The 15,174-nt window shown below is 34.5% G+C and overlaps 1 protein-coding gene across 2 annotated transcripts; it reads left to right on the top strand.

The window, feature by feature from the left end:
- The first annotated feature begins 13 nt into the window (after nucleotides 1-13).
- LOC138317479 (multiple epidermal growth factor-like domains protein 10) lies at nucleotides 14-14,985 on the top strand. 2 transcript variants are annotated; one of them, XM_069259168.1, is made up of 18 exons: nucleotides 14-1,058; nucleotides 3,949-4,031; nucleotides 4,378-4,536; nucleotides 4,875-4,901; nucleotides 5,991-6,008; nucleotides 6,939-7,097; nucleotides 7,426-7,560; nucleotides 7,885-8,019; nucleotides 8,537-8,671; nucleotides 9,242-9,376; nucleotides 9,963-10,097; nucleotides 10,704-10,835; nucleotides 11,199-11,333; nucleotides 11,549-11,683; nucleotides 12,148-12,282; nucleotides 12,795-12,903; nucleotides 13,326-13,411; nucleotides 14,096-14,985. In XM_069259168.1, the coding sequence occupies exons 2-18, from the start codon at nucleotides 4,019-4,021 to the stop codon at nucleotides 14,539-14,541; spliced, it is 2,229 nt and encodes a 742-aa protein (XP_069115269.1). In that variant the 5' UTR covers nucleotides 14-1,058; nucleotides 3,949-4,018; the 3' UTR covers nucleotides 14,542-14,985. The 2 variants fall into 2 exon arrangements, with proteins under 2 accessions (XP_069115269.1, XP_069115268.1); XM_069259167.1 differs by lacking the exon at nucleotides 14-1,058 and having other exon boundaries at nucleotides 3,672-4,031.
- Nucleotides 14,986-15,174: the final 189 nt, after the last annotated feature.

Genomic DNA, 15,174 nt, shown 5'->3' with positions numbered 1-15,174 from the left:
ATGCATCTTGTAGGCTATCCAAATGACCATCTAGAGATACTAAGTCAATATCACTGTTATTTATTGACAAGTCAAATTTATGCAGTTTACGAGTAACTGAACCAGCATATCCGGCACGAGAATTGTACAGATGTAAAAGCTGTTCGCGTATATGATCATCAGAATTTATCTTCGTGCTAGGTACCCTTTGCCTACCCGATTCTGTGTCACGAGGGTTATCTCCCTTAGATTTTGTTTCCATAGCCATAGCACACACTGTTACGAATAGTAATCAGTGCTAGTATTTGTATTAACAGTTCAATTCTATGTGAGTGGGGGAATCCTATATCTCACTGACGAGCGTGCTTACATATGATTCAACATACCAGTTCATTCAAAATAAATGTCATTCATTGTTCATGTTTCACATTATTTTTCATCACTACGTAGGCGTAGGTCATGTAGGTTATTTGTACAGATGTGGTGGACCATTAGTCGCCAGTGATTATACAGCATACACATATATATAACGCACAAGGTATGTAACGCTAAAAGCACACATTTATTGAACAGTTCGCCGTAACAAATTCACATTCCAGGTAGTACATACCGCAGGCTGCCAACAATGCTTGGCCAATACCGACATCAATATTCAAATATAACGAGCCTACCTGTGTTACTTCATTACTAGATGTTATCAACAGTTTGTGCCTTATAGGTACAAATAACCTGTGCACCAACGATTATGTCCCATAGTTAGGAAGCTTATCAAACTCCATCTTTACTCTTCTCAGCGTTGTTTTCCTGTTACGCCATGCCGTCCATCCCATAATATTCCCACGTCACTACCCCGCGGCGTTACTAATCACCGACCGGGTACCGGGACGAAACCGGAATTTTACTAAATTACCGTTACTTATCGGTAACAATCGGTAACAAAGACGAGGAAATTAAAATGGAATTGGTAGCACCCTATATATATGATATCTCTAGGGAATGATATTCAGAGATGGCATGTAGCAATAGAAGAAACAGAAGCTACTTCTCAAGCGGAACTTGCCCGGATTCTGTTGCACGTGGTGAGTAAAATTTCAACACATATGCCATTGCACATACAGCGACATACTTACTAGATATATGTTTGATGTACTAAGCTAGCGAGCGTATGTAAGTAACATGAAGTGTTTTAGATGATATGATATGTATAAACAGTCCATCGCACTTCGATTTGTTGTTGTTATTTTTTTTACTAAATATGCAGTGGCACGACTGTCACTACTATCTGACTTTTTGTTGTTGTACGTTTCCGTTTGTTGATGCGGCCTCGTTTTGGTTAAAAAATAAGTCATGTTCTATATTCTTGACTTCGCTCTATTTTTAGAGGAGTATTTTCCTGGTAAAGCTAGGCAACTGACTACCCATACTGTTCGCTGCATGCATCAACATGATATGAAGAGTATATCTATGTGCAGGATACATTTCAATTTCGTAGGATTTATATTTCATTGGGCGAAACCTACCTTTATTGGTAATATATGAGCACTACATATACAATTCGGCTGTTTGTTTGCTTGACTAATAATTTAACGTCCTATTAACAGCCAGGGTCATGTATGCGGTGTGTTGCGTGTATGATGTACGGGTGTGTGTTTTGGGAATCTGCAGTATATTCTTGTTGTGTATTTTGTATAGTGGAACTGCTGCCCTTTTTATAGTTCTTTATATCACTATAGAATACAGCCGAAGACACCAAGTATCACATCCCACCCGGTCATATACTGACAACGGGCGAACCAGTCGTCCCACTCCCTTAAAGTTGAGCGGTATGTTTACAGAACACAGACATAGAGCCTTCCTCAAAGGGGCGATAACTCAACCGAAGGCCAGTAGTGAGGTGGTGTCAAGGAAGACGAATGAATGTTTTTTGTTGTTCTAGATTATATTCATGCATGAAAATTTGAAAAAGAAATGAAAATGGGAAAACTTTATTTCATAGCTATAGCATAAAACAGATTTTGATCTTGCAAAAGTGCTAATAAAGTTGAAACGAATCTAATTGATTGAATATCCTCAAAACTGCAATATAGGTCATTCGGAAGTAAGATCCTACACTAATGCATCCATGTAAGTCATTATTCTGTCAGCTTACAAAAAAGACCTACTGCGATATATGTATACTGTTGGCACATGTTGTCCGGAAACCGAACGTCACTGCTCTAACTTTCTACGGAAATAAATAAGTCTCATTAATCATGTGTATTAACAATTTTGTTACATTATTACGACCTTTCTTATTTGTATTGACACTTTGGGAAGTATTTACCAATCGGTGGGACGTCATATTGGAAGGAAAGAACATGTTCAATTTCGAAGTGTTTTTCATACTGTTGTATATACGAGATGTTATTTCGCAATCACATCAGGTACCCCGGAGAAAAGGTAATGTAAATAATGTTAACACTGTAAAAAGTTTAAGCTGAACTCACAGTCATTACTTTAATTTATTCATATACAAATTAACACGTAATTTCGGGAGAAAGCTAGAACGCGAATTCAAATGTTGTGTGAATAATGCATACGTTTTATATCTTAAAGCACTGTTGTCACTAAACGCCATTCATTCGGACTATATTTACGAAGTTTATATATTTAAAACGCAAAATATTGTATATGCGGATATAAAGTTGCTTACAGTAGTACAACCCCCAGCTGATTGTTAGTATATGAGAAGGGACAATGAAAAATATTTCATTTCACAGTGTTCTGCTTGATGGGTGTCGCTGTTTTGTAACTCATTACATCTATATCAATTTTTGGCCTCCGGAATATGAAATACATAATATGCTTTTCATTTTGTATACATTGTAATATGAAACATGTACCCATGAATACATTATATACCTATGGGAATATTTACATTTTCACAGCAACCGGACTAGGTTAACTTACCAAACGCAAACGTCATTATCAAGGTCATGAACTTAATTTTACTTTGTTATCATTGGAACATTGGACATCAAAATTGTCGTTTGAGTGATCATGGAAGATGGTTGTTAATGTTTATAGAATTGCAATGAATTGTTTATACATTGAATGCAAACTATCTCGAGATTTTATCATAAAAATATTATTAAAGATGCCCCACCGCCGACAGAGCATAAATGATATTCATCATTTGAACAATAATAGGTGTTTTAATCGTGTATATACATGTCTAATTAACACAAAAATAATATGAAATAATTTTTTTCGCCTTTGGTGGATGCGCAATCAATACTTCATTCCATATAGGATAGTGACACGGAATTTTCCGGGATGCAATTAATTATTTTTCATATCTTTAATTTGAAGTAAAATTAGAAGCTTAAACTTTTCAATGGTGGAAATGGTGTAAAGTAAGTAACTTTTGTAACTGAAGAAAAATACTAAATCGTCTGCTCCTGTTTTTGATAGTGAAAAAAATACTATTTGTCAGCGGTGGAGCATCTTTAAATGTAACTGTAAGCATTGAGCTGCATTTCGTTGGTAGTTATGGCTAGCGCGCTTCATTAAATTTGCCGTTGTCCAGCTGGCACCCATAATCCCATAATTGCCATCATGATTGCATTTCAATGCTTACATAAGTTCACAGCAGTTACAAAATCCCAAAATTAATAAAGAGCGTGAGTCACTTGCTGTCCTTGTCATGTAATTTGTATGTCTGAAACACTAATCAAATTTAATTTCGCGTTGAAATTATATGTGGATTTGGGTCAATAATAAGTAAACTATATAATTTGATACTGAATCGGAAGCTTTTTATAAAGATAATGAACATTTTTTTCGTGATTGATATTGATTTCGTGAATCCGTATACATTTCTTTTACATCTTCTTTGATTTCTGACTGGCGTGTTTTAAAAGAGAAATAACCTGTTTTCTGATCTGCTATACTCGATAAACATACTCCAACGATATCTATGTGTTTTAGCTCTGACATAAAAAATGTTTTTGCGGAAGAGCCCCGGTGTCCTATCGGATATTGGTGGGAAGGCGAGGAAATGCAATGCACAGGTAATCACATAGAACCTATTTATTGATATCATGTACACAAATTCCCACTTCTAACGGAGAAATATAAATAAATATGTATGTGTGTGTGTGTACGGTTGAATTAGTTTAGTTTATTGTTAAATGTGACTGTGAAATTCAAATCTCATTAATATGCACGCACTGTTTATCCGGGAAATGTTCAAATTTCACAATTAATCCATATTCATCTGCAATGATGTTTTATGTCATAAATAATAACCACTTTGGAACGATCTACTTTCATGTTCATACAATGTAATCACATATGGACACTCAAGATTTGAATAGAAAAAATTAAACTTATTTCATATGTACTATTATCTATTAGTGTGTCCCTTGTGGAATTACGGACCTGCGTGCACACAACAATGTAAATGTAGGAGGGAAAACACTCATTACTGTGATCACGTGACCGGAAGATGTCGATGTAAACCGAGATGGAAGGGGAAATCGTGTTTAAACAAGCGAAAAACACATCTTTCAAAACGTAAGCTTCAATTTTACACGGAAATAAAATAATATAATTTATAATAAACATTTATGTATTTAAACTGTCACGGAATCAGACCGTCTCCATTTATTGAATTTTGTGATGATGACTTGGTATTTACACGTTTTTTTGTGTGTGATGCTGTTTACATATTTCTTCTTACACAGGCCAACACAGGAGTGGTTAATCGTAATTACATTTTGTATAAGACAAAATAAAGTTACGTTCTGAATATGATAACGTAAAGGACAACTAGTGTGTCATTTAATCTAAACGAAATTAATTGGTGTATTTCTTTCAATTAATTAACATTAATATATATTTTACAATTCCAGGGGCAGCAACGAATGTCTCTAACACCGGTTTGTGAACAATTTTTCTTAATCGTTTGATGTATAACTTAGATGTAACATCCATTCTTAAACTAGATCATTGACTTCTCAAAGCTATATCAATATCCATGTCTGAATTTGTTGCAAAGATGATAACTATCAATATGGATATTTCCTTGAGATAACCAATCGGTAAGTATAGCCACTTAGACATATGAATTAGAAAATACGGTTGTGAATTAAAAATTCTTAATTACTTGACTCTTCCGAGTAGTTATTTTCTAGTGAAAAATTTACATTTTCTTCCTAATTTACAATTAACGACACTAACAAACATCTTTTTCTTTCATTTCCTCAATAACATTAATCTATGTTTATATTTTTTGTGATGCCAGCTGAAGTTCATGTTATTGCAATAGATAACCTGACCTTAACACATTTAAGATATTTCATTACTTCTTTTATTTGATTAAATATAACACATACATTGTGGCAGGCCCGAATTCTCGAAACAAAAGTGCAGACATTTTCACAAATATGTAACTTTCATAAAAATTGTTGGCTAAGTCACTTTTGTTTACTTTTGTTTTTTTTTTTTCTCCTCGAGAAATCGAGGCCTGGTATAGTTAATACAGTACCATTCAAAATATTGAATATTGGGAGTTATTCTAACTATACTTTTTACTGTGTCTATAAAATCATTAGATATTATTTAATGCAAATTAAAAGTTACATATGTTGTGATATCATGCTTAAGAATGTAAATGTTAATATATTGCTGTGTGTGTTGTTATTATGTATAAGCTTATTAATTGTTTATTTGTTTAGGTTTATACTGCGTCACGTATCACTTTACCATTATGAGTTCTGTATTTTTAAGATTTTTATAAACTTAAAAAAAAATCGCATGGAAAAAACCCTGACATGTCATTTGATTGTATTGAAACCCACTAGGGTCAGCCTGGTATACTGTTTTTGTTGTATTAGTGATCGAGCTATTTCTCCATAAACTTGGAAACAAAAACGATCGCGATATTTTTCGCCCCTCGAAAGAAATAAACATTTCCGTTTGCTGTTAGACTACTATCAATTAATTTAACTTGAATGTTTGCTTTACAGCTCCAGCAGAACAAATTGGTAAGACCTTTTAATATTTTTTAATACATAGTCACGTATATATGTATACGATATGAAAATCATAATCATGAACTTTTTTCTTTCTAAAATACAGAATTTGATGTAGACGGCACGCCTTTTCTTTTAAAAATAATACAAGAGAAAAATAGATTTTTTTTTCTACTAATGACAAACAGTTTTAGAAGATAAAACTGATGATGCAAGTTAAAATATGTAAATTAAATTTTTAAATAATACATAAAAAAATATCATGTTTAAAAAAAAAAACTTTCATAAGAAGGAATATCCACCTCGATTTCAGCGTACATGCCGACACTTATAAAAGTATGTAAATTGACATATCTGTCTACAGTCTAATACATGTATATAGGTGCACACGGTATTTCATTTGTCAGTATTCACTACACACTTTGAATACAACAGGAAGATGTCTCCTAAACGATCATTAAAATGTTTTACGTCTTTTTCTAATTTCAATTGCAAGGTTTAAAACTTTCATTTTCAGCTTTAAGGAGGTCTTAATCCAGAAACATCATAATCTACTACGTTAAATAAATTCGTGTATCAAAGAAGCGATGCAAATGGACGAATTCTGATTTAAAATGGGATGAAATGATTAATAAATTGATTACAAAACAACAATTTCCTTACTTTTTATTGCCAATAATATATCATAAATCTAATTCATGTTATTTGTTTAATTAGCTATCATTAATATTTCTACATTATGTATAAATGTATCATGAAGGGATTAAAGTGCATTGTTGTAAACGAATAATGATAATAATTATCCAGCTTTCGCAACCATTAGGAACTCTCCCTTAAAACAATGAAATACACAATTTGTACAGCAATGTATTGATGCTATGACATTTACGAGGAAATTTTCTTATGCGGATTATATGATTATTGATCTTTCTAATTTTGTAGTTTGCATTATTGGTCCATGCCCTGGCGGCGGCGGCATTACAGTAGGTCCAATATCAATTTGTGAAGCATGTAACCAAGCAAACACAGCGTCGTGTGACGAGTCATCAACTTCCCCCTGTAAATGTCACTCTGGATATCAGGGGATTACCTGTTCAGAAAGTAAGTAACATTGTATATATTTTTTATGAATATTTTACTTTCATATCATTTAAAGTTTCCTTTGCGATAGCAAAAAAAAAGAGTCCATAGCAATTATAATTGCGTGATTCTCAAAGCCTTATACATTTTCTTTTTAAATATCAATTTGTTCAGTTTGAAAAACAAACCCCAAAAAACAACCTTTTTTTTACGAAAACCGATCATTCCATGATTCCTTAATCATACCAAATCTATGACTAAATTCAATGGTTGTTTGTATGACATAAATTATGTAATAAAAAATAAGGTTCACGGTTTATTTATTTTTTGATATTTATTTATCTTTCAGGTTGCGGTGCTTGGACTTACGGGTCGAACTGTGCCTCTAATTGTGGCTGTATTCAGGCTAATTCGGATTCGTGTGACAGTGTAGTCGGTACCTGTACGTGCAGTGCGGGATATGTTGGGACGAATTGTGAAACTGGTTCGTATACAGGCTTCACATATACTTTCTATTACTACACTAATCACCATGATGTTTGTGAACCTAAAATGTTCGCAGAAAAAACACATCTAATTATGCATTCGTCTCACATTAATAATTCTATTTAGATAGTCAACTTTATTCGCAACCAAAGAACGGAAGCAGCGAAAAATTGATGCTTATCATTGCTAGCTAGTCCTAAATCTATATAAAGAACTTAATTTGGTGATGATTTATTATGGAAGACCATATGATAGATACTTTGAAGTAGAGGGGAACTACTGACTATCCAGATGGTGTTTGACTTTTGACCTTTCTCTTCAGCCTGCAGCGCCTGGAACTTTGGGACAGGCTGTACGAGTACATGCTCCTGTGTTCAGGCTAATACCCAAAGCTGCAGCAACGTAAACGGGGAATGTCTATGTAATCCAGGTTATTCTGGGACAGTCTGTGACACTGGTATGTAATTAGAAACAGTTTTGTTTATTATTGTACAAATAGACCTATTGCAAAATCGTTTTAACTTCTGTATTTTTATATCTAGTCATCACAATTCTATATTCATATATACAATTTAAGTTCAGCACAAGTCTGTCATTCACTCGCATTAAGAAATCCGTACCTACCTGGCAGACCAACATGTCATTGCCAGAACATTTAACTATCTTTTTAAAACCTTGCATAGCGTGGAGCGCCTGGGTATATGGCTCTGGATGCACTAGTGCTTGTACCTGCACACAAGCGAGATGTCACTTATAATTTCTTGTTCTTTATTAAGGATTTAGATAGTGAATAAAGAAAGCAGTGTTCTAAGTAAAAGGAACATTATGATTTTTGTAGTATTATTTTAGTTAATTGATGCACGACTGTATGATTCTAAATTTGCAATTCAAAACCTGCGAATTGCCGACTTAACATTACTTACTACCTAGCTTTCGTTGCCGTTGATTTTATTTTACGTATTCGTCTCCTCCAGCCTGCAGTGCTTGGATGTTCGGTTCTGGATGTATCAATCAATGTCGGTGTGTACAAGCCAACACAGAAAGTTGTAGCAGTACAGTTGGTACATGTACTTGTAAACCGGGTTATTACGGCACGTACTGTGACTCGAGTAAGTATATATATCTATATACATATAGTAAATAAATGTTGAATACCCTTGTGATGGAATTTAAATAGAAAAAAACAAAGCTAAAACAAATCTGCGATCGATCTCTAACGTATCTCCTGAAGAACAGCGGCAGCTGGGAAAACGTTAGAGATCGATCGCAGATTTGTTTTCGTTTTTTTCTATCTATATACAGATGTTCATACAATGGGTGTAAATGATTATCATATATAAGATAACTGGTATTACATAATGCGAAATAAACAATCAGTGCATTTTTTTAAAATTGTCAAATTCAAATGTATGTCTCTTGAAGGGCGTGTCTGTATTTTGATTGTTGATGAATACAGCATAAAAGATGAAGATTCTCTTTGTACAAATAAGGCTTGGTTTATATCCCAAATATTTCTCGAATTCGTGATCACGAGGTAAAGGGGATGTTGTAGAATGTTAAACAACTAGGTCACTGCGACTTACGTAGGTACATCTTCCAGTTACAATGTAAATGGAGATTATTGGAAATATTAACATCATTAACACTTAATCTTATTTGGTATCTATTCTGATATCTAGCTTGTCCTAATTGGACATTTGGTGTTAATTGCGCGGGTGCGTGCAAATGCGTACAAGCAAATGCAGAAGGGTGTGACGACACAACTGGTGCCTGCACGTGTAAACCGGGATACATCGGCACTGACTGTGCAACGGGTAACTACTAGAAGCATTACTGATTATTTTTCTCTTTTTACTAACTGATTTTTTTCTTCCTCGACTTACTTATGACTTTGAGGAAGGCTCTGAGATCTATTCCCTTGCGAGAACAACATAGTCTTGGTGATTTCTGCTTCTGCTTAGCGATCAACTTATAAAGATATAATTTATTTCTGATAATTGCTTAGAAAAAAGTGTCATGCGATTTCAAAAAATATTAATGGCATTGTACATATGCTTGGCTAGCTTAAAACAAACTTCTCTTGAAAACCAAAATTGACAAACAATATGTCTCATTTGATATTTTATGTTATAAGTCAACGTGTTGCCAAAGAACTGTCAAATGAAATGATATATATTTTATTCAAGAATGTAATAATATTTATATGCTATGGTCAATTTATCGTCAGACAGTCCATATAACACTAGCGAGAAGTGGTATATTCCACTTTATAGAATAGTACACATGGTAACATGTCGCTATTGTCATAAAATGTAGAGTTATTATCACTGTTTGTGAGTAAATATATCACTTATTTAAAATGTGAGATGATAGCATATTGACTATATTGGTTCTTTTCAGCTTGCCAGAACAATACGTATGGGACAGGATGTAGCGCAAATTGCTCATGTATTGAAAGCAACACTTTGACATGCAGTCACGTGGACGGGACGTGCTCATGCATGTGGGGTTTCACTGGACTGATCTGTAATGAGAGTAAGGCTCGCTTATAAATATATTTACTGTGATTACTGTGTGTTTATATCGTTTTACATTTTATGCTTCTCATTTGTAAAACTGACACCTCATGGATATTGTTGAAAGTAGGAATGGTCGATAAACATCAGATAATTCAATATAAGGGTTGTTTTAAACGATATTTCAACAATCAAGCATGTCATATAACGTAAAAGAAACAGTGAACATCCATGACGTCATAAAAGGTGGAAGTTAACTGTTCTATGCATTTTTTTATTGCCTGGATTATAATTCTATAATACATTATTGTAACAAGAATTTTCATTTGATTCAAACTTTATTTTGATTAGCCCTTAAAGAAACAAAAAGAATTTCCGTTTTGTAACGTCGCTTCCGATTGGCTGACCCAACCGCGAAATTATTTCCTTGGAAAAACATTATTCATACTAATTTGAATTATAAGGATCGATTTGAATATACATTGTATATATTTCATGTTATGGAGAGTTAATACAGAGTATACTCTCATCAGAAACCGCTGTTTGTCTCCATAACATAAAATTTAATGCAAGTTATGCGGGTATTGTTGATTTGACTTCTACAACTATCTGATTACGGCTGTAGGTTGTTCACAGTGGACTTACGGACCAGGGTGTTCCTTGTCATGTACGTGTGATAGAAACAACACAAACTACTGTAGTTATAACGGCACGTGTATGTGTAAACCGGGATATAATGGAACAGACTGTTCCAAAGGTAAGGCAGCACAGCATTAAGTTTCTACAGGGAACGGTTGTGTATCAGTAAAAATTAAGAGAACGTTTCCTTTGATTATTCCATTGATTTCCTTAATTTTGACAAAGCTAGACCACCGATCTCTAAATAACTATAAACTAAAGCTAAGAATATATTATCTTATGTTCTGAAAAATCCTTGTGATCATTCAGTCATATTTGACTAGGTAAAATTCTTCTAAATTATATTTGTAATGATATCAAGTTGCGCTTAATGGAGTAGAATCACAGAGATGATAATTCATCTGTAATGTGTATTTTGAGATATGTATATGCATATAACAGTTTTATTGTGGGCTCATAATATTATTACATGTTAACTTAGCCTGTCCCTCCGGGACTTTCGGAGACGGATGTGCGTCCCCGTGTGTCTGCCATGCCAATAATTCGATCTCCTGTGATCACGTGACCGGTTACTGTACCTGTGCTGCCGGATATGATCAACCTGACTGTGCTCAAGGTAGTTTTTCGTTATTTTTTTTTTTCATTTTAAAGTGTTTGACAGCAATGACAATAATACTCTTATTTCGCATTTGTAATAAAAACGAAAAAAAACCATTTCTTCACAACGAAATACATTATGTTTTTTTTACATTTCTCATCAAATGCAATTCTATCATTTGATGAGAAGATCAACCTATTGGACAACTACAAATATGTCATATGTGTTTCCAGTTTGCAGTTATTTAAAGTACGGAGATCAGTGTTCACTGTCCTGTTCTTGTCCGACAAACGCCTATCGAGCGTGTAATCACGTGACCGGTGTGTGCACATGCCAGCCGGGATATACAGGCGCCATGTGCGATACTGGTAAGTGTTATGTTGAACAAATATTAAATAACGAAATATAAGTAAATTAGCGCCTGAGTCTAAATAGTGGCCTGTGCAGATTTAAGTTCTGTTTCTATTCTATGGCGCTTGTCACAATGATTTCCATATTAAGCTGAATTGTAAACACGTTTCAAAGTTATAGATTATTCCACCTGACTGCGAACCACATTGTGCTAATTGCAGCTTATTTGGATCATATTCTATCTCCCATTGTCTTTTAGACTGCAACAGATTTTCCTTTGTCAAACTTTCCGTTGCCATGGTCAATATACACATGTAATTGTTGAAATAAATTTGTCCGGACAAGTCGTTAACTTCCTGTTATCCCTAGGAAACGGCACACGTTATTGTTGACTAAAAGTGCGGACAACTTGTGAACTTCCAGTGATCCTTATGAAGGGAAATTAGTCAGATATCGACTAACAGTTCTAGTTTATTTTCAGTTTGTGCAGACAATACTTTTGGAATAGGATGCATTGGCGTCTGTGATTGCATTGCAAGCAACACGTACAGCTGCGACAAAGGGACAGGTGTCTGTGTGTGCAACAGTGGCTGGTCAGGTACAAGGTGTGATACAGGTAAGTTTACAGGTAGTGATACAGTTATAATACAAGTAAGGTGTCATTTATAATACAGGTAAGTTTACAGGTAGCGATACAGGTATAATACAGGTACGGTGACATTTATAACACAGGTAAGTATGCAGGTGTGATACAGGTAGCGATATAAGTGTAAATACTGGTACGGTAACATTTATAATACATGTAAGTTTACAGGTAGCGATACAGGTATAATACAGGTAAGATGCCATTTCTAATACAGGTTAATTTACAGGTGTGAAACAGGTAGCGATACAGGTATAATATAGGTAAGGTTACAGTTGTGAAACTGGTCCGTTTACAGGTGTAATACAGGTGCGATGCAGTTACATGTAATTTTACAGGTGTGATACAGGTACTAATTCAGGATTGACATAGTTAATGATGTGGTGTGATACAATTACATCATACGTGGTAAACATTATTTCTCTAATTGTGTGGGTGTGGTCTTTTAAACTGAAATGAAGTTGTTACAACGTTTCTACCTCTAGCTTCTGCGTTTGCCCTAACTGACAGTCCAATTCTGATTGGTGGATTAGGATTCCTGGCCGCATTGGTGGTTGCTGTTATCATAGTTCTGATCCTGTGGTTTGTGTGCAGGTGAAATTTTACACATGATGCAGTAAAGTTAACATTTTAATATGTATGATTATATTGATATAAATTATATATTCAATTAAAGGAGATCAGCTCAGAGTAAATTCCATTGTCAATTCCATAGCCGATATATAATTCGCCGATGAACATGAACAACTAGAACATATTCCGTTATAACTCTTTATACATGCTAAGTGGACTATGGTCTTGTGTTTTGATTACATTAAGCAAATTTTATGATATAACAATATTTGTAATAGTTATCTATCATATAACGCAATTTCATCCGCCATTCAAATTCCATGTTACAAACTTCGTCAACACAATTGGCTCTTAAATTAATGGGATATCTTTATAAGTAAGACTGGTTTTTATTGATTTACTCGGAAGGTAATACTCAATAATTCCTAATTTCATTCTTTTAGATGTTCATGTCGGGAGCTAAAATCTCGAAGAAAGAAAGACCTTGTTGAACTTTCCGAGGTACCCATGGCCCCGCCACCTGCAATAGGTAAATACACTAGTTCCTAGTAATGAAAGGGTGTATTTGTTGATTATCATCAATGCCCATTCTTAGTACTGTATATTTGCGAATATTTGCGAGAGTTTTAATTTCGTTAAATTTGAGGACCTATCCCAAATCGCCGACTGCATTACCTCACGTAAATTTTCAAAATTATGGTTTCACGTATTATTGTCTGTCGAAAGAATGGACTTTAAAAGGCTACAAAGATAAATCACGAAAAAAAACCTCCGCGAATAAGTCCAAAACAGAAAAACGCGAGATTTTACACCCGCGAAATTTAATAACAATACATTCTCAAAATAATTACAGCTTAGTAAAAAGGTCTGGTAGACTTCTAAATCCCTAGTTCAAAATAAGGGATTCCTTATTAGCTGTGTGTTTTGGCTTTGCAAACTAACATGAGCGTTTAAAATTGTGTCGTTAATTATTTTATATTTGTATAGAAGGAAACGTCTTTGATTAAACGATAATATGTTGAGGAATATTTTGATTTATTTTAATCTGCATACAATAAATCACTTTTTTGTCGTATATACAATAGTTCAGGTCTTCGTTTGGTAGGGGAAGACATTGATTCACGATCAAAGACTTTTACTGATAATTCATATAAACATTTTAAGACAATTTGCGAGACATTTGAATTCGCATTCGCATCATCGATCTCGTTAGTTGTAGGGGAAGGACCGCCGGCTAAAACTAAAGGAAATAAACCCATAGGAAAAGAGTTTCCGAAAGACAATGATGGTGTATATTATGGACGAGATGGTTTGGACATGACGGCTGGGAATGGTCCACCTTTACCTCCGCCCGCGACTAAAGGTGGAAACGATTATTACTACACGGATGGAATATCAGCGGCAACAGCTGGAAACACTGGTAAAGAAATGCAAACGAATGGTTATGCTCCAGCAGATAGCTATCAAAATTTCAGCTCCAATTCGGCCACGACGACTCCAAGAACACGTCAGAAAGCTAAGAAAACGCCTCTCCCTCTCCCACCTGGAGCCGAGCCAAAAGCACAACCTGAATATGGAAACACAAACGCCGAAACCCTCGGTGTATACCAGGGTTTGACAGACAGGGCAACTTCTGATACCTATGCTGATCTAGAGTAGGCTTCGAGGCGTCAATGTTTGTACTGTTTGGTCAGCCACGTATTGCAGTCATGTTATAATTCTAACACTCATTGTATATATCTAGATCAACAGGACACGAAGCCCAACATGATATTTTTTTGATTGGTGTACATATATAAAGTACAGTATATAATCAAGAGTTCAATTAAACATCATTTTATTACAGATGCTCCACCGCTGACAAATGGTATTTTTCACTATTAAAAACAGGAGCACACGATTTAGTATTTTTCTTCAGTTACAAAAATTACTTACTTTACACCATTACAACCATTGACAAGTTTGAGCTTTTGATTTTACTTTAAGTTAAAAATATGAAAAATAATTGATTGCATCCCGAAAAAATTCCGTATCACTATACCCTATATGGAATGAATTACTAATTGCGCATGCACCAATGGCGAAATAAATTATTTTATATTATTTTTTGTGTTAATTAGACATATATATACACGATTAAACACCAATTATTGTTCAAATGATGAACATTATTTATGCTCTGTCGGCGGTGGAGCATCTTTAAATGACAGTTAACATTGTTGAGATGGTGACAATACTGTCAGCCATGATTGATGAACATCTCAGTATTGCTAGTACCTGATTTCAGTAAAT

The sequence above is a fragment of the Argopecten irradians genome, chromosome 3, assembly GCF_041381155.1.
Source record: "Argopecten irradians isolate NY chromosome 3, Ai_NY, whole genome shotgun sequence".
Taxonomy (NCBI): Eukaryota; Metazoa; Mollusca; class Bivalvia; order Pectinida; family Pectinidae; genus Argopecten; species Argopecten irradians.
Note: the sequence above shows the minus strand (reverse complement) of the source record. Positions and strands in the feature narration are given on the sequence as shown.